At 37.5% G+C, this 24,588-nt stretch overlaps 1 protein-coding gene across 1 annotated transcript; it reads left to right on the plus strand.

Annotated features, from left to right (window-relative positions):
• The first annotated feature begins 6,444 nt into the window (after positions 1-6,444).
• LOC140228377 (cell growth regulator with RING finger domain protein 1-like) lies at positions 6,445-22,015 on the plus strand. Its single transcript, XM_072308603.1, has 6 exons — positions 6,445-6,557; positions 17,025-17,161; positions 17,963-18,146; positions 19,059-19,254; positions 19,918-20,025; positions 20,657-22,015. Exons 1-6 carry the CDS (start codon positions 6,445-6,447, stop codon positions 21,065-21,067), a joined length of 1,149 nt encoding a protein of 382 aa, XP_072164704.1. The 3' UTR covers positions 21,068-22,015.
• Positions 22,016-24,588: the final 2,573 nt, after the last annotated feature.

Here is a 24,588-nt window from a genome sequence, read left to right on the forward strand (position 1 = left end):
TTATGACAGAGACCGTACTTCAAAATCTTAAAAAATGGACTTATCAGTTTTTGCAAACAAACTCTTCATGTATATATATATATATATATATATATATATATATATATATATAAGTAAAGCATACAATTTTAAGAGGAATTCAAAGTGTATTAAATGACTGAGATATCCAGTAACAAATTAAAACAAAGCAATAATAAAAGGTGGATTGCTTTGTTTTGGCTATATCTCAGCCATTTGAACTACTACCTAATTTTCATCAAACAAACTTTGAATTCCTTTTAGAATCAAATGCTCTTTCATATTTCATTAGAGGTTGCTCATTATCTGAAAAACTCATCAAAAAATGTTGGAAGCCTCAAATCCCATCTCAACGGAAACTGTATCATCCCTTAGACACTTGTAGCATGTCCTCTTATAAGACTATTGTGTTGCGGTAGAAAGGACAAAAATGCAATTGTAATAATATTAAGGTGGTGTTTCACGAAGAATTTAAGTCTAAGAATTTAAGAGTGACTAAAAATCATGGTTTGTCACTAGTTTCCGTTGTTGTTGTTTGTTGTTGTTTTTGTATTTGAGGCGCGTCATTCAAATATGAATATTTACGCCTTTATCTTTATAATATGATTATTTTACATATAATAAATAAAATAAAAATAACTTTTTACAATCATTTTTATGCGAGCTATGTGTCTGCTGTTATACGGTTGGGGCAAATAAGTTCTGGTGCATGCTGTTGGCAAACTCTGATCAGCCCGGCTCGTTGCATTGAGCAGGCTTCTCGGTCGCGCACACAGACCTAGATCCCTCATTTGCCGCACTCAGGACCCTCTGCCCAACGCATATATTTTGCGCAAGCAGACTCCCGAATGCGATATATAAACATCAAAATTATGATATTATTTCATATATACTTTCCATTAAATAAACATATAATTTACAAATAATTCATTTTTTTTTTCATTATGTAATAAGCAAACATCCGGTTGTGCAGTGTGCAAATCTAAATTAAATAAAACTCAAAAGATAATTATCTGTATAACTCTATTAGACTTATATAAGTCTTTTGGAAAACCTTCTTGTTCTCTTCACATATGAGATTAGTGCCCTCAAATGATCAACATTTTCTGTGGATAATACTTTTCTGATATCCCGTTGATCTATGCCTCCAATGTCTGCTCAATTCTATTAGCCTAATCACCATCCACTTCAAATTATCATTAATGTTTACATAATAATTCTTTTATTATGTATTTTATCCTTTATTATCAATGGCTACATGAAAAAAGTCTCCAAAATCTTCATTTTCGATAAAAAATTGAGCGACATTAAAGACACACACAGCATACCATAGTTTTTAGTCAATCTTAAATTTTAAGTTAGACTTAAATTCTTTGTGAAACACCCCAAGGTCTTGTAAGAAGGCTAATACAGTGAAACCCCGTTATAACGAGTTCGGTTATAACGAGGAACCGCTTATAACGAGGTGATCGCGTCGGTCCCGTTTTCCTTTGCGTGTAAACCTATGGCAGAACGAATCGGTTATAACGAGTTCGGTTATAACGAGATTCCGGTTATAACGAGGACAATTTCGGTGCATCATGATAAAGAAAAACATAAGCAATTTGATCGGATATAACGAGGTTCCATTTCTTGACTAAATTGCCGCTTTCAAACACACGACAAACGAAACACTGAAAACCGAATTCACGCTATGCACGTCTTTTTCCGTTTTGCAGAGAACCGTTCCTTCCATGTTTTCTTCTAAATCACGCGATAAGACACAGGAATGCCTTCCGATGTTCCTACTAAATCATTAAACATAATCATTCGATTTTCTTTTCCGCGAGATAGGCGTGCGTGATATCAGGGCAGACCACACCGCAACGAGAAAAAAAAAAAAAAAGATAACGCATTCAAAAACTTTTCATGTAGCGACACTTGGTGGCCAAAAATGGACAATTGGAATGCGTGTGCAACTCATTATCATATCCTTTCCATTTTTAGTTCCGACTTCCAGTTCTTTTGCTGCTTAGCAAATATGATTGTGGATGATTAAAGCCGAAACAATTAATGAAATCATCGCGATCCCGTCGGGTGACAGTAGCGTAAAAATAGTTGAATAACGCATATTAACCTCCTTAATCGGTGTTCAGAAAAAAGAAACAAACGCATTTATTAATTTGAATAGATCTGGATTTGTTCATTATCATTTAACAAATGACAATTTAAATATGAGTGTGTATGATTAAAGCCGAAATATTAATGAAATCATCGCGATCTCGTCGGGTGACAGTCCCTTACGAAAAAGTCCTGTGGTACTCCTGTGGTAATTACCACAGGACGGTACCACAGGACAGTACCACAGGACAGTACCACAGGACAGTACCACAGGAAAGTACCACAGGACAGTACCACAGGAATTGTCCTGTGGTATTTTGGGACATACCACAGGACAGTACCACAGGAATTCCTGTGGTATTTTGGGACGTACCACAGGGCAGTACCACAGGACCGGTACCACAGAGCAGTACCACAGGACAGTACCACAGGAATTCCTGTGGTATTTTTGGACGTACCACAGGGCAGTACCACAGGACTAGTACCACAGAACAGTACCACAGGAACTGTCCTGTGGTATTTTGGGACAGTACCACAGGACAGTTTACCACAGGTCGATAATTACCACACAGCATTACCACAGGGCAGTACCACACAGCATTTCCATGGTACCACAGGAGAGTACCACACAGGATAGATCGAAAAAAAAAATCTGGGAGAATTTTAGCCACATATCAAGGAATATTCCTGATAGGTGAGTGATGGAGATCAGGACAAACATGGCCGTACTTAACAACCTGTCCTACTCCTAACATATAACCTCAAACGGGAGTCTAATGGCCAAGTGCCATTCTAGTCCTATAATAGATCTATATTCTATTCCTAGGTAGCCATCGACTGTATCAGTACATATATATATATATATGGCCGTCTATCCGTAAAGCATTAAGGCATGGTTACTAACTCGATTATACTTTATTATCAAGATATGAAATTACACTTTCATAACAATATCTATGATATTGGGAATAACATAACACAATTAGACAATCTTTCATAAAGTTCAAAGTAAGTCCCATCATCAATACTTTGACTTTTTAAGTCATATATGTATTTTCTAAAATCTAGAGTGCTTTTTATGAATATTCATGAGCTATGTAAAAATTTGTACCACAGGAGTACCACAGGAGTACCACAGGAGTACCACAGAAGTCCTTATGAAATTTCTCATGCTTTACATCAGCACTTTCACTAAATAGGTAATACTGTAGGAGTATAGGACAGGATAAGTAATGGCAAATCAATTGCTATAATTCACAGCATGACTCATCTATCAATTAATTGAGGAATATTAATATGTGTTTTTTTTTGTTTATATATTTTTTTAAATAAATTTCAGTTGATTCTGCCTTACAATTTTCCTGTGTGGTACTCCTGTGTGGTACTGCTGTTTGATATTCTCCTGATGTGATAGTCCTCTGGTATAAAATGTTTTAAAAAAAAGAATATCCTGTTGCATTTTTCTGTGGTATTTACACATTTAATTTGCTGTGTGGTACTTCTGTGTGGAATAGCACCATATTATGATCTTCCTGTGGGATTTTGGACAGTTCCTGTGGTACTATCCTGTGGTATACATCGAAAATTACCACAGGAATTCCTGTCGTACTGTCCTGTGGTACGTCCCAAAATTCCACAGCTCAATTCGTGTGGTACTGTCCTGTGGTACGTCCCAAAATACCACAGGACAAGTCGTGTGGTACTGTCCTGTTGTACTATCCTGTGGTACTGTCCTGTGGTACTGCCCTGTGGTACTGTCCTGTGATACGTCCCAAAATACCACAGGACAATTCCTGTGGTACTGTCCTGTGGTACTGTCCTATGGTATGTCCCAAAATACCACAGGACAAGTCGTGTGGTACTGTCCTGTGGTACTGCCCTGTGGTACGTCCCAAAATACCACAGGACAAGTCGTGTGGTACTGTCCTGTGGTACCATCCTGTGGTACTTTCCTGTGGTACTGTCCTGTGGTACTGCCCTGTGGATTGTCCTGTGGTACTGCCCTGTGGTACTGTCCTGTGGTATGTCCCAAAATACCACAGGACAAGTCGTGAGAGGTACTGTCATGTGGTACTATCCTGTGGTACTGTCCTGTGGTACGTCCCAAAATACCACAGGACAATTCCTGTGGTACTGTCCTGTGGTACAGTACTGTCCTGTGGTATGTCCCAAAATACCACAGGACAAGTCGTGTGATACTGTCCTGTGGTACTATCCTGTGGTACTTTCCTGTGGTACTGCCCTGTGGTACTGTCATGTGGTATGTCCCAAAATTCCACAGGACAAGTCGTGTGGTACTGTCCTGTGGTACTATCCTGTGGTACTTTCCTGTGGTACTACCCTGTGGTACGTCCCAAAATACCACAGGACAAGTCGTGTGGTACTGTCCTGTGGTACTGCTCTGTGGTACTGTCCTGTGGTACTGCCCTGTGGTACTGTCCTGTGGTACGTCCCAAAATACCACAGGACAAGTCGTGAGGTACTGTCCTGTGGTACTATCCTGTGGTACTGTCCTGTGGTACGTTCCAAAATACCACAGGACAATTCCTGTGGTACTGTCCTGTGGTACTATCCTGTGGTACTTTCCTGTGGTACTGTCCTGTGGTACTGCCCTGTGGTACTGCCCTGTGGTACTGTCCTGTGGTACGTCCCAAAATACCGCAGAACAAGTCGTGTGGTACTGTCCTGTGGTACTATCCTGTGGTACTTTCCTGTTGTACTCTCCTATGGTACGTCCCAAAATACCACAGTACAATTTGTGTGTATACTGTCTTGTGGTACTGTCCTGTGGTACTGCCCTGTGGTACATCCCAGAGTACCACACGAGCCTGTGACACAGTACCACACAGTTCCTGTGTTAACATATATTTGTGTGGTACATTGTGTGGTACCAACCAGTACCACAGGGAGTACCACATGAGCCTGTAAAACAGTACCACACAGTTCCTGTGGTAACATTTATTTATGTGGTACATTGTGTGGTATTGACAAGTACTACAGGGAGTACTCTACAAGCCTGTGGTACAGTACCACACAGTTCCTGCGGTAACATTACAAGTGTGTGGTACATTGTGTGGTACCGACAAGTACCACAGGGAGTACCACAGGACTTTTTTGTTAGGGTAGCGTAAAAATAGTAGAATAACGCATGTTAACCTACTTAATCGGTGTTCAGAAATAGAAACAAGCGCATTTATTAATTTGAATAGATCTGGATTTGTTCATTATCATTATGATAATTTAAATATGAGTGTGTAAGATTTAAGCCGAAATAATTAATGAAATCATCGCGATCTCGCCGGGTGACAGTAGCGTAAAAATAGTTGAGTAACGCATGTTAACCTACTTAATCGGTGTTCGGAAAAAGAAACAAACGCATTTTACAGTTCAAGGATGTACAAAACGGGAAGAGATTTTCGAAAGAAAATAAAGAACGCATTTTTAATCCCGCCGGACGCAACGATCATACATTGTATAAAATTACAGCCGAAATGATTCATGAAATTATCGAATTCCCGCTGGGCTCCAACAGCGTAAAATACCTCTCAACGCATGTATGTTACTCTGAAATTATCGCGATCTCGCCAGGTGACAGTAGCGTAAAAAATAGTTGAATAACGCATGTTAACCTAAATCAGAAAAAGAAACAAACGTATTTATTAGTTTGAATAGATCTGGGTTTGTTCATTATCACAATTTTAACACTGCATTTCACAATGAAGATTTTTCTTCCTTTCAGAATGGTCTATGAGGTACAGATTTGCGTAAAAAGGATCACAACGTAACCTTCCACATTCAATCCTGTACTGTCGCATATTTTTCAAGAACGGATGTACAAAACGCGAAGAGATTTTCGGAAGAAAATAAAGAACGCATTCTTAATCCCTTCGAGCGCAACGATTGTACAAGATTACAGCCGAAATGATTCATGAAATCATCGCATTCCCGCTGGGCACCAACAGCGTAAAAATACCTCGCAAGTTATGGTAAACAACGCCTGTGTTTTACTCTATTTGCGCTGGTGTTAGGAAAAATTAACAAACAAAAATTACAATAAAGAATTATCTCATTTCAACCCCTACTTTTTCGTCTAATTCACAAATAATTTCCCTTTATTATCTCAATAATAATGATCCATAATTGTGTAATAACAACACAAAGGATGTTCTTAAGTTTCTTTCATTGATGGGTATATTCCGATGTCGTGCTTATGTTTTTCTTTGTTTTTGATGCGTACGGTTATAACGAGGTGCCGGTTATAACGAGGTACAGTAAATCGCCGGTCCCACCGACCTCGTTATAACGGGGTTTCACTGTATTTTAAACATGGCCAGTGAAAACGAGTATCTGCTAGGCGAATCATCTGTGATATCGAGCGAGCTTTTGTCTATTATTGCCATCATATTTTGCATATTGGCATTTTATCTGTACCTACAAAGGTGAGTCGCCTTTATGATACGTGTAGTATAACAGGATGTTTCTAATTACCTTAGATAACAGTCCTAAAACTGCGCATCATGTTGCTGCCTGAAGCTGTTGCTGCTCATGTGCAAGTTACTAGCTACTCGCACTCGCAGTCCCACTGCCTTGAAAACGTGTCGTTAAAACAGTTGCTTGTTGATGTTGCATGTTGATTGTAAAATGAGTTGAGAACTTCGATCCTGTGTGCTGTGAATGACATCATTATTATCACAGCGTTGGTACTGTATTTCATACTTCGGTTTACTTGAATCAGTCGTGTAGTCCTTGTTTGTCTTTCTGTCTGTATGCAGGTGTAAAGTACGGGCGCGGGGTTATGGCTTATGCATGTACTGTACAGTTAAACTCGCCTAAGTCGACGTCGCATATGTCGAATAATCGCGCAAGTCGAAGATTTTAAAAAGTCCCGATTTTTCCCCATTGACTTACGTGTATTAATTCACTCACAAGTCGAATTTTTTAAGTCGAATACTCGCCTAAGTCGATGAAATTCCAAGAACACTTTCACGGAAAAACCATTGAATTCACTGTGCCTAAGTCGAATAAGATTTTATTGTGTTATAAATCATTGTCAAAATCACGAGACGCCAGTTTTTGTTTACATACAGTATACAAAAAGAAACTTTGCGTTATTAAACATTAACGTTTCATTAACGCAAGCGGTTTCACCTGAATCGTTATTAGGGAGCTTTAGATTTTAGACGCGCGGACGTTCAAAGAGAAAAAAACATGATCTGAGCGTGCGCAGTAGCGCGGATCAAGTTACTGCGCACGCTCAGATCATGTTTTTTTCTCTTTGAACGTCCGCGCGTCTAAAATCTAAAGCTCCCTATTAACGCAAACTTACGATCGGGAAAATTAACGCAGTTGTAGTAACGATGGCTAACGATCCCAAGCGCAAATTAACGATGTTTCGTTGACATTAACGATAGGTAACGTAAGAACTCACGCGAGAGTTTGGTTTCCGTTACCCAGACCTGGTGAAAGGACGACGTAGCCCCTGCCGAGTGTAGCGATCTATGCCTTACTGTATATACTTAGCTGAGTCTTTTCGCGAATCGAATCACGATTTCGCGAATGGTTAATATGCGACCGGGGTCACCAAAAACGCACGCCGGGCCACCAAAAAAAAAAAAAAAAAAAAAAAAAGCCGGATGTTTGCCTTCAGTTTTGGAAATGAACAGCGGTAACAATCGGCTCCATAAGATGCTAGAATAAATGTCAGATGTTTGCTCTTAATTTTGGAAGTGAATAACGGTAATATTCAATGTGGATAAAGTGTCTTGCTGAAGGGCAAATATCGGGCACACCGCTCCAGCTCTCGGCTCCAGAGTTAGTCTAGCAGCCAGAAAGGGTCCCCGTGCACCCCCCCCCCCCCCCCCTAAAACAAAATTCTACGATATGTACGAAGATCGTCAGAACCTGTATTTTCCGAATGCGGTTGTCGCCAGCGGAAAAAAAGGTTGCGCGCGCGTCTTATTTGCATATTTCTAAGATGGCCGCCGCCCGTTGCTAGGAGACGGATTATTTTTGAATAACTTTATTTAGGAATAACAAATTACCATAAAAATGGCATCATTTTGAAGAGAATTAAATTTCCTACAAGCTGATACCCCATTTGATGGGATAAATAGTTGTTGTCATGAAATATTAAGGAAGGAATTATGTTTTTTTAGCATTTTTCTAAAAAGATACGGAATTTGGTTATAATGTTCTTTTCCATACATCTAATATGCATTTACAAATAACATTTGAAATTTCCTAAAATTATCCCCCAAACATAGCTATTATCATGTGAAAACGGCTTTCCAATACACCAATTCCTTTAAAAGTTACACGACATTAAAGGGGATAAGGTTCAATAGGTTTTACAGCAATGGGTTATAATGTCTCCGCGCGCAATTGCGTAGGTTCTGTATGTGGGGTTTGTTGTAGATCACTGCTATCTATTGATCAAATCTCATCGAAATCGGCGAAGAAAGAAAGAAAAATTACACTTTCTATTCCTTATATGAAATAAAAATGTTTTTTTGTTCTATTCTGTGTTACCAAACTCAATCCATTCAGCTTCCCATATGAACAGTTTCTTGTCTTTTTGGATTCCCTCCAAAATCACAACTTATCTGATATTAAAAAGTTAAAGAAAAAAATTTGACGTGACAGTTTCCTCTTATTGGAAGATTAAAGTGAAAAAAAAAGAAGAATCTTATGCTAAAAGCCCTAAGAAATAAAGAACTTGTTGAATGGCCTTTCAGAGCTTAAAATGAAACATGGCTATCTTATTTTTTCATAACAAAATGAAGGGAAGTATCTGTGTAGTTCATGTCGGCCCATACTGGGTTACTATTCTTCAGAAATGGTCCCCGTGCACCCCCCCCCCCCAAAAAAAAAAAAAAAAAAAAAAAAATCTATGATGTGTTCGAAGATCGTCAGAACCTGTATTTTGCGAATCTGCTTGTCGCCAGCGGAAAAAAGGGTTGCGCGTGCGTCTAATTTGCATACTTCTAAGATGGCCGCCGCCCGTTGCTAGGATACGGATTATTTTTGAATAACTTTAGTTAAGAATATCAAATTACCATAAAAATTGTATCATATTAAAGAGAATTAGATTTCCTACAAGTTAATACCCCATTTTATGTAATAAATAGTTGTTGTTATGAAATACTAAGGAAGGAAGGATTTTTTTTTATACATTTTCCCAAGAAATACAGATTTCAGTAATGTTTTTTCCATACATTTAATTTCTGTTTACAAATAACATCGGAATTTTCCTTAAGTTAAACCCCATAAATAAGTATTATTCTGTGAAAGCGGCTATTAAATACACCAATTTCTTAAAAAGTTACACGACATTAAAGGGAAGGTAAACCCAAAGAGCAATGTGGATTGAGTGAAAGCAGCAACATTAGTAGAACACATCAGTGAAAGTTTGAGAAAAAGCGGACAATCGATGCAAAAGTTATGAATTTTTAAAGTTTTGGTGTTGGAACCGCTGGATGAGGAGACTACTAGAGGATATGACGTATGAGTGGACAACAATACAAAGAAAATATAAAGGATATTCAACAAAAATTCACTTTTCTAGAATTATGAAAGAGCAGTGGACCAACCGCTTTCAGAAAGCAGGGGGAATAATTGCTACCCTTAACATAAAATGTCAATATCAAGTTGATGGAATTTGTAATTTTCATGAAAAATGGATTTTTGTAGTATTTTCTTTATATTTTCTTGATATTGTAGTCCACTCATACGTCATAACCTCTAGTAGTCTCCTCATCCAGCGGTTCCAACACCAAAACTTTAAAAATTCATAACTTTTGCATCGATTGTCCGATTTTCTTCAAACTTTCACTGATGTGTTCTACTAATGTTGCTGCTTTCACTCAATCCACATTGTTCTTGGGGTTTATCTTCCCTTTAAAGGGAAAAGGTTCAATACGGTTATACAGAAATTTAAGGGTAATGTCGACTTCCGCACTTGCGTAACGCGTGTAATACTATAATAATCATTGCAAGTATGAGACCCTATCACTTCTTACATCCAAATTATTGATTAAATATCATTAAATCTTGTAGAATATGAAAACAAATTAAATTTTTTATTCGCTATCACCTTTGATCTACTCAGCTTCACTTTTAGTTTACGTCTTTTTTCATCAAATAGAATGAAGGCCTTACGAGAGGTGTAATTTCATGACGGCCGAAACGGGCTTACCTGGATAGGGGTTTCCAACATATCGATATTAATCAAACTTCTCTTCATCAACTCTCATTCTTCTGATCATCTTCACACACATACTCACACCTCCAGTATCGCACACAGGCATTCATGCAGGGGAAATGAGCTCAGTCATGAATTTCGTGAATTTATTCAATACGCCATTAATGCATTCATGGAACATCAAACTCGAATGCTTTATTTAGATGTCGAAATAAGAGTTACATGTATACCGCACAAGCGAAATATTTCTCACCATGCTCTAGCATGAAATCAATTTATTTTTTTTAAGATAAGATCGCACATACGTGTTCTCATTCTTTGGTGGTTCGCCTGATGGTTTTTAAACATATTGCTCATACGTTTATTATTGCCAAGAAACTACGTAATAGATAGATTACAAATACCAAGGAATGGCATTGATAAAAACGAATAGTTGCAAGTCAAATCCAGTCGCTTTCAAATTCTGTGGGGTTTTTTTTTTATAGAAAATGATTTCATGGGTTGATTTAAATGCAATACAACGTAAACTTGGTTGTTAAATCCGTTAGGAGTGACTAATAATCAATATTATACAAAAATGAGAGAGAGAAAAAAAATGTTATGGTTAAGTAGACCTTAATGCATGGATCTATAAAACATGAGGGAAATGTCTGAGGGAACATTAACTATGCATGCGTGTATGTATGTATGTGTGCATGTATATACTATAACTATGTATATATAATATATCTATATCTATATATAATATATATATATATATATATATATATATATATATATATATATCACGTTTATATTTATGCAGGTTTGTATACTTTTGTGTTGTGTGTGTTTGTGTTCAAGGATGTATGTGTATGACTAATGTGTTAAACATTAGACATATTCAGAGTGTAAATGTTTAACCACAAGGAATACAATATTTTCATGTTTTCCACAGAAATTAGTTGCTAAAATGATTTGAAGTGTATCTGCTATAGGCGCATCTGACGTGCAATCCACTTTTAGAGCGCATGTAAGTTCCGCTGGAATAACATTTTAACTCATGCATGAATTAAATACACCATCCAATGTTTTCAGATATCCATTCCCTACTCGTCCGCCGGTCCTTTTTAGATAGAGTAACTATAAATGTGCATTATCGATACCCAAAAGATTATTGACATTGCACGTTAAACACTTTCACTAGGTTGCCATTGTCGCGAGTCTCGATATGCTAATACATGTATACTATCTACCACAAATCGATTCTTAGTCTACGAGTGACCGTGGTGATCTTATCATGGCTTATCACATCTTGAGGTCTATGGTGGTAATCGTGTTGATCGTAGAAGAATTATTGGACTGTTCGAAAAATTACTACGATCAACACAATGTCTTTGACTGACATCAAGATTTGATTATCTGATGATCAGCACGATTAGTCCCCGAGTAAGACCACGATTTCGGGCGAATCGAGAAAGTGGACCCAGCTTAGTGAATTCCACGAGAGTGGTAACTTACCATAAGGATAATCAACACGACAGTTTCAATACCGTACATATCAATATTTACATATCTTCAAAGATTACTTCACCTATGTAATCTAGATTCTTTTGTATGCCTCCGCCAAGAAGTGGTGCCGGAGGCATTATGTTTTTGGGTTGTCCGTCCTTCCGTCCGTCCTTCTCTCAGTCCGTAATGAATTTTGCGGACAGCGTAACAAAAAAAAAAAAAAAAAACTGAAATTTGGCATGTATGTGTATTGGGGGTGAAATTCTGCCTATCAACTTTTGGGTGCACATGCTCAAGGTCAAAAGTCAAAAGGTCGAGGTCAAATGCTTAAAATTTCACTATTTCCCTCATATCTCTGCAATGCCTAAAGATATTTTCTTGAAACTTAGTGTATACAGGTATTACCTAATTAAAATTCACTGGTAAAAGTTTGGGGTGATAAGGTTAAGGTCAAATGTGAAAAGGTCAAGTGAAAATGTTAAAATTTTACTTTTTTTCTCTGTATCTTGGATATTGTTCAAGGTATCTTCATGGAACATAGTATATATTATGCATGTACTGACTGGAAGTGATTATCTAGGGAATTTGGGGTTCATGGGGTCAAAGGTCAAGGGCAACACTTCAAAATTTTACTATTTCCCTCATATTTATGCAATGCCAGCAGGACTTTTTTTTTAACTTGGTGTATGCATGTATAACCAAAAATAGAGATTCTCTGGCAATTTCTTTTTTTTTTTTTTGCCAAAAAGGTCAAAGATCAAAGATCAAGAGAAAGTGCTGAACTTGCTTCTTCCTCCATGTCTCGGAAGTGGCTCATGGCATCTTGAAACTTAGTACATATTTATGCATGTTCTGCCTGACAGTGATTCTCTTATGAATTTTAGGGTCAAAGGCCAGATGAAAATGGTAACAATTTTCTACACAATACAAAAATTGCACTTTTTCTCCATACCTTGAAAATTACTTAATGCATAAACTTATGAAAGGGCCAAAGTCAAGTTAAAGTCCTAAAATTCCCAAATACATGCTCTCCTATTCATCCAATTAGACCTAGGTCAAGGAAGGTGACCATTTTGAATTTTGAATGGAAACAATGTCATTATCGTTTTCAAATTCCCAGTAACAGGGCATTTAATCTTGTTGCTTTCGCGTGGCCTTTCTTTCTATAATATACAAGAAGTAAATTTGTTATTGCTTTCAGCAATAACAAATTTGGGCCCGTTTATCTATATCATGACGAACCTCCGGAATAACGAACCTTTGGGGGAAAAAAAATGAACCTTCGGAATAATAAACTGTGACCAATATTGTTATATTGTACAAGCTTTAACGCCGACATCTATTAACCTACTATATTACTACTTTCACTCTTTGAAAGGAAACACGCCAACAACCAACGACACAACAGGAATGGAAACAATGTCATTATCGTTTTCAAATTCCCAGTAACAGGGCATTTAATCTTGTTACTTTCGCGTGGCCTTTCTTTCTATTATATACAAGAAGTAAATTTGTTATTGCTTTCAGCAATAACTAATTTGGGCCCGTTTATCTATATTATGACGAACCTCCGGAATAACGAACCTTTGGGGAAAAAAATGAACCTTAGGAAGAATAAACTTTGACCAATATTGTTATATTGTACAAGCTTTAACGCCGACATCTATTAACCTACTACTACTTTCACTCTTTGAAAGGAAACACGCCAACAACCAACGACACAACAGGAATGGAAACAATGTCATTATTGTTTTCAAATTCCCAGTAACAGAGCATTAATCTTGTTACTTTCGCGTGGCCATTCTTTCTATAATATACAAGAAGTAAATTTGTTATTGCTTTCAGCCGGCAGCATAGCTTTCGATGGTTTGTGATATCATTAGAATTAAAACATTGAGCTCTCCATAGCTGACAATTGTAAAGTAGTAGCCCGCCAAAGTTGGATTACCTTTTTTTGATACGCACTGTATAACCTGAAAAAAAAAATTATTGGGTTTTTATCAATTGTACATTATAGCCACTCATATAATGATGTATTGTTTGAGTTAGTCTTCGTACACCACTTAATTACCAACTGCTAATAATAGTCGTAATCTTCGTTGTAATATTAAACTAGAAATGTCGCTATGACGACTGGTATGCCTCCGCCATAATGCATGATTCTCCTAAATGGTCTATAGTACATGTGGACAATGTGTGATTACATTTTCACAAAACTGGCAAAATATTATAATGGCATGTTTGTCACAAATGTGTTGAATGGTCACCTTATTTGACCTAGGTTTAATTGGATGAATAGGAGAGCATGTATTTCACTTGATCTTTGACCTTTGACCTATCGTAGATTTTTTTTTTTTTTTTTTTTTTTGGGGGGGGGGGTGCACGGGGACCATTTCTGAAGAATTTATGATGTAACCCAGTATGGGCCGACATGAACTACACAGATACTTCCCTTCATTTTGTTATGAAAAAATAAGATAGCCATGTTTCATTTTAAACTCTGAAAGGCCATTTAACAAGTTTTTTTATTTCTTAGGGCTTTTAGCATAAGATTCTTCTTTTTTTTTCACTTTAATCTTCCAATAAGAGGAAACTGTCACGTAAATGTTTTTTCTTTAACTTTTTAATATCAGATAAGTTGTGATTAATTTCACGTTCTTGGAGGGAATCCAAAAAGACAAGAAACTGTTCATATGGGAAGCTGAATGGATTGAATTTGGTAACACAGAATAGAAAAAAAAAAAACATTTTTATTTCATATAAGGAATAGAAAGTGTAATTTTTCTTTCTTTCTTCGCCGATTTCGATGAGATTTGATCAATAGATAGCAGTGATCTACAACAAACCCCACATACAGAACCTACGCAATTGCGCGCGGAGACATTATAACCCTTAGATATTGCTGTAAAACCTATTGAACCATATCCCCTTTAATGTCGTGTAACTTTTAAAGGAATTGATGTATTGGAAAGCCGTTTTCACATGATAATAGCTATGTTTGGGGGATAATTATAGGAAAATCCAAATGTTATTTGTAAATGCATATTAAATGTATGGAAAAGAACATTATAACCAAATTCCGGATCTTTTTAGAAAAATGCTAAAAAACATAATTCCTTCCTTAATATTTCATGACAACATCTATTTATCCCATCAAATGGGGTATCAGCTTGTAGGAAATTTAATTCTCTTCAAAATGATACCATTTTTATGGTAATTTGTTATTCCTAACTAAAGTTATTCAAAAATAATCCGTCTCCTAGCAACGGGCGGCGCCCATCTTAGAAATATGCAAATTAGACGCGCGCGCAACCTTTTTTTTTTCCACTGGCGACAACCGGATTCGGAAAAGACAGGTTCTGACGATCTTTGAACATATCGTAGAATTTTGTTTTAGGGTGGGTGCACGGGGACCCTTTCTGGCTGCTAGACTAAGTAGACAACATACGATACAATGTACATTATACATGTGTACGCGTGTTGTAACTGTAAGTCGATTTTTTTCGACTTACGCACAAGTCGAAACTCGCCTAAGTCGATGTGTTTTGCTCAGTCCCGAGAAGATCGACTTATGCGAGTTTAACTGTACGTCTAAAAATTTATGTGTAAAATTTAGCTGGTCTAAACTATGCCAGTATGTGAAACTTGTAGCTGATTGAAAAAAAAAAAAAGAAAAAAAATCCAAAGAGATGAAATACAATTGTGGTCATGAATGATCTTGTTTTTGCTTGTGATGATGTCTTAAAACTGATAGGGGTAGACGGATGATTTTTTTTTTGTTGTTGATAAATGGAAGAGCAAAAAAGAAAAGGAGATGGACGTACATACAGCAATACTATTGCTTACAGCAATAAATTTACTATAGTACTAATAGTGTGTACATATATTCCACGACCCTGCAGTTGTTTGTTATTATATACCTCGTATACATATAGAATCCTCTCATCTGATTGGTTAAAAGGGGAGTCATGAAAATAGCTGTGCCCCATATTTGATTTACTGTGCCCGGCACCGGGGCACAGTAACTCAACTGTGCCCTGTAGATAGGTTTGGAGACATTCGCGACCCCGTACACATAGATCGCTCATATGTACGCACCAATGATACAACCGCCGCGCATTCGATCATCGTGCTGTAAAAGAGACTAGCGGTCACTGTGCCCTGGTTTACGTTTGGAGACAGTCGCAACCAGTGGTCGCAACCCTCGGAACTCTCGCACGCTTGCAGCCCCGTACACTGTAAACGTGATGATCACTCAGTACACATGTAGCACCAATGATATGACCGCCGTGCTGTCGATCAACATTGATTATGAGTGCTGTAAAAGAGACTAGAATCTATATTTTCGGTATCTATATTTTGGAATCTATATTTTCGGTATATAAAACAAATAATGACTGCTTGATATTCGGGGCACAGTTCAAATTATGTAGGCCCTCGGTGATGTGAAAACCATAACCATGCCCTCAGCTTCGCTTCGGGCATAGTTACGGTTTTCACATCACCTTGGGCCCATAATTTTAACTGTGCCCCTCACAGCAGTCATTATTTGTATACTCTTCTCTCCTTTTATGTGACAAAAAGTGAAAAACATTGAGTAAGCATGTGCTTTATTTGCAGCCAGGCGCTAATGTACAAAAGATCCTGAGCACTATGCAGCCATCCTACCAAACTCAATGTACCGTACATATAGATCAAGTTCATTCATGTCAAAACTTTATGAAATAGTTGCTGTGCAGTGGTAAGAAAACATTTGCTAATTAAGTACACTTACCTTTTATGCCTTCATATATAATTTGCCACACAGTTGTTGACTCACTGATTTTTCCCCTGTAAAGTAATTGCAGAGTAAAAGGTAGTTGTTGTATTCCAAGTATGTAGACTAAGACCTATTGATAAAAAAGCCATGAGATGAGATGGAAATATCTGTCAAAGTGTGATGTCAGTCTTCATTTTGGGTATTGCTCTTTTTTAAAATCAGTCTTCATTTGAGTATTGCCCTTTTTCAAATCTATGTATATCCTTGTTCCCTTCTCAGTGAAGTCTTGAGCCATCCCCCAGATTCTGTGCAGTTCCTTGACATTGATACGTTAAAACCCATCTGTTTATAAATAAAAATTCTTAACCTGGGCATTTCTTACTTTGTTTTGTTTTTTGTTGAAACTCTTATTTTCCATTCCCTTTCTTAAAATTCATGTTTATATTCATGGAGCAGACTTGAGTTGCCTCACATCCCAGATGATGATTCCTGGCAGCACCAAGAGCCTGTACCCGAGACGCCCATGTTCACCACAACCCTCCCATTCCAGATGAAGCTTGATGACAAGACCAGAGGTGTAGCATCCCTCAGAGGTGGGCTGAAGTGAAATTCAGAGAGAGTCTTGCAGTAAAGTTGTTAGCCTTTGTCTATTGGATAAAGATGTATTTGTGTTTATTGTTGTAAACCGTTAGAGGTAGTGCATACCAACACACAATGTGCACAACGCCTCACATCTTATATATCATGAACACCATCCCAGACTTGGTTTATCGCTGACCCTAACACTCAAGAGCCCTAAATCTTAAAGGCTATAAAGTCATTATTTACTATTTGCAGATGAAACAAAAACCCAGCTTTATTGAGCAATCCAAAATAGTTCTAAAATGTGAGTCAGGGACAGAAACAACCAATGTGAAACTATTAATCAGTATTATCAATGTTAAGTATTGTTAAAATATACAAAATGTGAACAATCGTTATCCTAAATTGTTTCGAGTCTAAACCATCTACAGTTACAGTTTAGTAAGAAAAATAATGATATTTCCTAGGCTATATTACGAAAACTTTGTATGATAGGATGTTTCGTTATACAACTGACCTACACATATGTATGAAATGTGATAACTCGAACTTATTTTAACTCACTGCTCCCAATAGTAAACATTACCTTTAAGTTGAACGTGGCCTCTAAGCAAGCATAGTAAGTAGCAAGCCATTTGTTTACAAACATGTTGGTTTATAATTGGGAACCAACTTAATGCATCTTCAAGGCTCTACAATGTTTATTTGATGATGTATTTAAAATTGTTCTATGTGCCTTTGTCTAACATCAGAAGCTAATATTTTTGCGTTGTTCAGTCATAAGTTCCCTTCTTTCTACATTTATTTTACAGAGGGTGTTCTGATCACAGTGGAGACTTTGGTCCCATGCTCTCTGATGGGTTTTTGGGTAGTGGAGTGTGCAGGACTGACAAAGATTCTTCAATCCTGTGAGAGGTCCAGACAGAATGGGTCACATTTGCCCAATTTTGAGGCACAACTTCAGGAAATATCACTGTCTCACAGTTCTAAGTATTGGTATGTTTCAGCAGGTCTCTTATAGTTCATACAGTGTACATTCTGAAAAAGGAATGAACCTTTAATTGAAGAATTGGGACGCAGGCAAATTTCTTTTGTGCTAGATTGATTGTACTCTAAATTTTGTGAAAGAGAGCAGTAAGAAAGATACAGGGCAGGTGTATTCTGATACATTTATTTTGAAAGAGTACTCAAGCCTGCCAGTTTGCACAATGACTATTCAATGAATGTTGATATCACGCAAGATGTGTATCATTGTCTCACATGATGTTTTGGGCTGATAATTTTGTATGAAGTTGAAAGATACTGACAGCATTTAGATGTACAAATAAAAATTATCTTACAAATTTACAGTAATTTTCAATAAATTTGGACAACCACCTCAGAATAACTTTACTTCACTTGAGAGTTGTGTAGAGTATAATTTGTGTTGAGCTTCTTTGCAAATAATATGAATGTCCTCCTGGGGTCTAGGGCAACTACCCCCTTGGGCAATTACCCCGGACCCTTCCCCTGGTCCTAATCCTAATCCTGAACCTAATCCTAACCCTAACCCTAACCCAAACTCCTAACCCTAAACCTAACCCTAACCCTAATCCTTACTCTAACCTTACCACTAACCAGTATTTAGCCGGGGGGTAATTGCCCTCTGGGGGTAATTGCCCGGATATGTTGTATGATTTGACCTGGTAAGGCAATTGTACTGATGATGTTGTGATAAAGATGACATTGATGATTATAATAAGAAAATAATACGACAAATGTTACCACAGTATTGCTATTGTCACAACAGCAGTACTACACATGTACTACTATTTACAAGTACAATGATGATAATAATGAAAGTAACAAATGCAAAATTATGATTCTCACGTCCTCATCTCATTTTGATGCTCCATACCAACAAAAAAGGCTTGAACAAGACAACACAAGGCAGATTCATCTTCGAGTCACAGAAAAGTCAAATGCAAATAAAAGGAACAGTACTACCCTGGAGTCTGAGCCTGATCTTGGGCCACTACCAAGAACCAGGTATCCACTGGTTGTCCTTGTGACCCAAGGTTGGGATGCTGGTGATGACGAGAATGCACAGACCGATGCTGCAGTTGTAAGTTTACGAGTCTGGCAATTTGTAAATGCAAGAACGTGATGCAGGACAATAATGATACCTTTTTTTTTTTTTTCATTTCAACTTATGTGTAGAATAGTCATATTTCTCTACACCTGCTCAGATTGATAGCACTTTGTGGTGAACAAATCATACATTCAAAGCATCCTTCAATTTTATGTGGTACCAGGTATGCATTTTATTTTTCATTTCATGGGTAGTTCTTTATTTTACCTTGTCATTACCTAAGATATTCCTCTCATGAATTATATCTTGACTTGAAATCTGTGGTTAAATGTTGATATCCATATTTTAGTTTTATCCTGACAAAAAAAAAAATCATATTTTACTCTGCTACACATAACTTTCAATGTTACTGCATTTTGTCATGAAATAACTTGTATGTCTTCGCACATGGACTGTATTAGACAGTAATTGTCAAAATGTAGGAAAGAGTCATGTTTTTCTAATTATAGCAAACTATACATTCAGTTCATATTTTCCAGGTAATTAATCTATGGTGAGATAAAAGTAAAGGTATTAACTATACTTACAATTTGTAGGAGTTATTACCCTCACGTTTGCTACAAATTAGTTTCATTTTTATTTTCACAATCAACTCGTGAAACAATCTGGCCCTCTGATACCTGTTTCTGTCTGCAGAAAACAATCTTGTGGATTCTACACCTCCCAGACAAGACAGTGACAAAATCAAGTCATGTGATTAGTCAGGTGATCGTGACTGCTGAGGGGCAAGTGTGTGACCTTCAGGTATACTATTATTTCCAATCATCCAAGCCCACTGTGCATGAGAGAGAGCAATAATAGACTGTTATGACTGTTCTTTTTTTTTAACTTTATATTTGCTGCTTAGTGATGGGAATGTGTCTTGGGGAAAAGGAGCAGAGGGGAGGAAAGTATGGAAATTGATGGTGTATAGGAAATTTGTTTTGCTGTGACATCTTGTAAAATATGAATAATACCCTTCCCTTCATGCCAAAAGTCACAGGTGAATTGGACTTGAGTGAATTGGATTCCCATTCTAGAGTTTTTATAATTGTATTCTCTTTTCTTCTTTTACTTTGTGAAGTTTGATAATATGGTAGCACTGACAATGATTTTACATGTAATGATACATGTGTTATGCTGCAAAGCCCTTCAGGAAGTACCGACTTCACAATGGTTTAAAAACTGCTGCACTTTATAGTAATTAACTGACTCGTTGGATTTCAAGGAATGAGAGGATTATGTTATGGAATGTATTCTTTTAATAGGCAGCTTTTGTATGTGTCCCTGACAATTTTAATGCATTTGAAAGTAAGATGTTTGCTTCAGCCATTTGAATAAGTAACACAGACAAAGATGCTTTAAGCTCTGTTCTCCCAAACTGCTTGGCTTTCAGAGATTGTTTTTGGAGAGTGAAGACCGCAATGTACAGCAACGCAACTCCGAAGAGTCTGGTGCATCCCCAGAAGAGCAAATGGAACTCAGTTCGGAGGAGAGCAGACTTACCGACAGCAGTTCCAGAGTTATTGACAGGAGCTGCACGGTGTGTCAGAACGCACCGATCAGCCGGACCATCATCCCCTGCCGGCATGCGTGTGTCTGCCAGCACTGCATTGGGCTGCTTTCTGCATGCCCCATGTGCCGGGGTACCATTGTGTCGTACTTCAGGATCAGAACGCAAGACAGTGCCTGTGGAGATGACAACGTAGAGGATCACCAGCCAAATGACAGACTAGAGCAAGGCATGAATGTCACGGCTAGGATTCAGCATATCCTGGAAAGATTTAATGACTGGTTTGGCTTCTGATAGAATATGGAAATGCTCTATGCCTTTATGGTGTTCTAGTATGTGGAAAAAAAGTCTTTCAATCTCACAGCTTTTTGTGCTGTAGACATTTTATGATGAGAGGAAGGAGTTTCTAAAGTGTGGGGTCAATATCATCAGCCTTGATGGTGGCAGAATTGCAGTCCATCATTGAGGACAAGAACAACTCTAACCCCACAGTTGATCTTTATTGGTGCTATACATTTGAATAAATTCAATCAAGGTACTGTATGTCACTTGTAGTTTGGTTTTATTGTACATCGCATGGATAGCATTTCATGTGTGAACGGTGGTGAGTCAATTTCCCACTCATGCTGCAAATTTGTACTTGACTTTTTCTCTTCTCTCTTGTGAAAATTAAAGGGAAGGATATCATCTTTGGCTTGAAATCAATATTGGGAATGCCTGAAGTTTAGAAATGCTTTCTGCAGAGCTCTGCAGAATCAACATTACCAGATACCTGGAATTCTCCCTATTGCATGTAAATGTAAACATTTCGTCGCAAGGGGTCGGGTCCATACGCCGGTCGAAGACTACGTGCAAATGAATGAGGTGATTTTATGCACCCACGCGCAACATGCAGAGGTCAAGCCGTGGCACACATTCGATGTAGACTTGTGCACTTCTGGTTATGTGGAGTTACTGTGCAAGAGGCACAGGCAGATCGAGCATATGTGTGGTGATTGCATAGATTATGACTAAAACATTGTCACTTCACAATAGAAATGCATTTTCAGAGCTTATAATTTGATATTTCTTTTTCCAACATGTAACATTTGCTGAGAAAATCTACAAAACCATGGTAGATTGGACATAGAGGTAGTGTCCGATTTCATGTACGATCAACTAGAGCTCGCACCGTGCACCATCACAGCATTGTCAAGACATTGTTGTGGAAATATAGAGTGCTGCCGCCATTTGAGTATTTTTTTTTTTCAGTTATATGCCATAGGGAGAACTGTTTATCAGAGAGAGAAAAGAAAAAAATTTGGCCACACCTTAAGTTTTTGTTTCAATGCAACAAAACATGTGACCGTTGTGTTGTCAATCTTTCAAACTTTATTTGTGACCTTGAACTGCTGGTTGTGTTGACACAAAACAACTCAATAACTTTTGTGCAGTAGTTTCAAGTAATCAGCCGCAAAACACAATTTGGCGAGGGTTCAGTTTGTGAGCATTCTCTGAATGAGTTTTGTATTGTTTTGCTAATGTTTTCATTTCTGAAGTAAAACTAAAATCAGACTCATGGGTTACTTTAGGATGTATACACATGAAAATGATGAACTTAAATTAATACCATTAGTCAGCCTCCAAAATCTTGGAGTGAACAGATAGATATTCAAATTTTGCAGACTGAATGACAGTGGATGTATTCTGTGTGTATCCCTGTGTCATGCATCAGGTTGATCATGTTGTGCACACATAGTGCACTTCCCTGAAACAAACAGCAATCAACTCTCTTTTTCTTCTCATCTGCCAAATGTACATGTACAGTGTACAAGAGAACAAACCTGTATAGCAATATATTTTGCAAGTTGCAAAAGTAACAGGACTTGTGTAAATGGAATGTACAGTCAACCTTGCCTACATCAACCTCGCACAAGTCAAAAAATTGGCTAAGTCAAAGTAAATTCTACCCCAGATGCCTTAATTCTATGCTGTAAATCAAAATTTTAGGTGAGACGAAGGGTTTGCTTTTGTCCCATTTTGACTCAGCTTAACCCTAATCAGGCTGGGCTTTTTTGGCCATGCTATATCGAGGGGGGGGGGGGGGGGCGGCGGATTCCGCCCCCCCCCCCCCTTCAGATCTCGCCTATGGAACGCGCGATTGCGCCGAAAATCGGCACACGCGACGCCCACGACGTATTCTATCAAAATGTATGGTTGCTTTCTCCGAAAAATTTTTCTTATATTTTATATTAATTAATTATTGTAATTTATGCATAAAATCAGTTTTGGGCTCTAAATCACTTATTAATGCTCCAGTTAAGCTAATTTCTTTTTTAAAATGTTTCTTGTATCATTCTTCTGAGACATAGGATAAAAAAAAATCTGTATCGAAATTAATTTCTTATGTATTTCTTTGTTTTTTGACCTTTTGTTTTTGTTTGTTTTTTGGCCAAAATTTGTCACAGACATTTTTCGAAGCATTGTTATGCTAAAATAAATTAATTTCGGCCATTCTAAGTGAAGATATGAATTTTTATGTGAATTAATTGAAAAAAACACAATTTGCATTGGATTTGTACACAAAATCACGTTTTGGAGCAATTTTGGGGTTGACAAATTTTTTTCGAACGGGCGTCGCGTCAAAACGGTACGCGCGGGCACAACAATTTGGGTCTCAAAAGTTGCGCGATACTTGAAAGAAAAAAGTCATGAAACATCGCGGCGGGAGCTTATCGCGTTGCGAAGATATTGCGCGAAGCGTCGAGGGGGGGGGCGGATTCCGCCCCCCCCCCAGCCTGATTAGGGTTAAAGGAAACCGAAGCCAAATATCAGTATGGATTGAGTGAAAGCAGCAACATTAGTAGAACACATCAGCGAAATTTTGAGGAAAATCGATTCAAAAGTTTTAAAGTTTTGGTGCCGTCATTGCTGGATAGGGAGACTACTAAAATTCATTACATCAATTTGGACAACAGTATAAAGAAAATTTAAGTAGAAATTCACAGTCTTATTTTTCCAGAAAAGTGCACTTTCCATCAACTTATTAGTGACATAAATGAACCTGTATCACACAACCACCTTAGTCAGAAGGCATGGATTTTTAATTAAGGGCAGATTCTGAAAGCAGACTGTAAGCTTTAAAACGAGGTATGAATTAATACAAATGGACTTACCTAGCCAATCTAAATAATGGAAAGAAAGTACACACTCTGGAAAAGTGTTGAGTGAGAACAAAGGCTTTGAAATCTAGCCTATTCAAGCGCTTTAATACTCTCACCAAGCTGTGCTCTGTGCAATGTATGGGACAAAAGACAGGATGTTAAACTCTCTAGCAACCACAGTGAAGGGATGCACACTCTATTAGCTCATTCCATTCATGACCAATACTAACCCTGAAAGGAGGTAGCATTATTCTTTCAAAAGTTGTTCGAATGGAAAGTAAAGAATGTGAAGAGTTTTTCACCTGTTGAAGACTATCTGCATCATCTCCAAGGTGGATAATCACTGGGTTTTCTACTGAATATGGTTGATGCTTATTCTTCATTTTGTCACTATATAACATATACATGTACAATGTATACAGTAAACTAGGCAGTCACAACACATATGTTTTCAAGGTTTGTACGCTTGTATCACACATGAAGATAAAAACCAGAACAACTTGCACTTTTTATGCTGCAGTTATGTATTTTATTTGTCAAGGATCCACCTTCATCCAAATTACAGACCTGCAAATCATATTTTTTTTTGTTTCGTTTTCATATGAATACACACAAGCAATATATACTGTTTATAAGCCATGCCTTCCTCATACAGTCATGCATGGTAAGCTC

This window comes from Diadema setosum, chromosome 1 (genome assembly GCF_964275005.1).
Source record: "Diadema setosum chromosome 1, eeDiaSeto1, whole genome shotgun sequence".
Classification (NCBI taxonomy): Eukaryota; Metazoa; Echinodermata; class Echinoidea; order Diadematoida; family Diadematidae; genus Diadema; species Diadema setosum.

Coding starts and splice junctions, on each gene's coding strand:
- LOC140228377 (XM_072308603.1), top strand. CDS start 6,445: ATGGCCAGTGAAAACGAGTATCTGCTAGGCGAATCATCTGTGATATCG. Junction 17,162..17,962: donor AGGTGTAGCATCCCTCAGAG/GTGGGCTGAAGT, acceptor TTTATTTTACAG/AGGGTGTTCTGATCACAGTG. Junction 20,026..20,656: donor GGCAAGTGTGTGACCTTCAG/GTATACTATTAT, acceptor CTTGGCTTTCAG/AGATTGTTTTTGGAGAGTGA.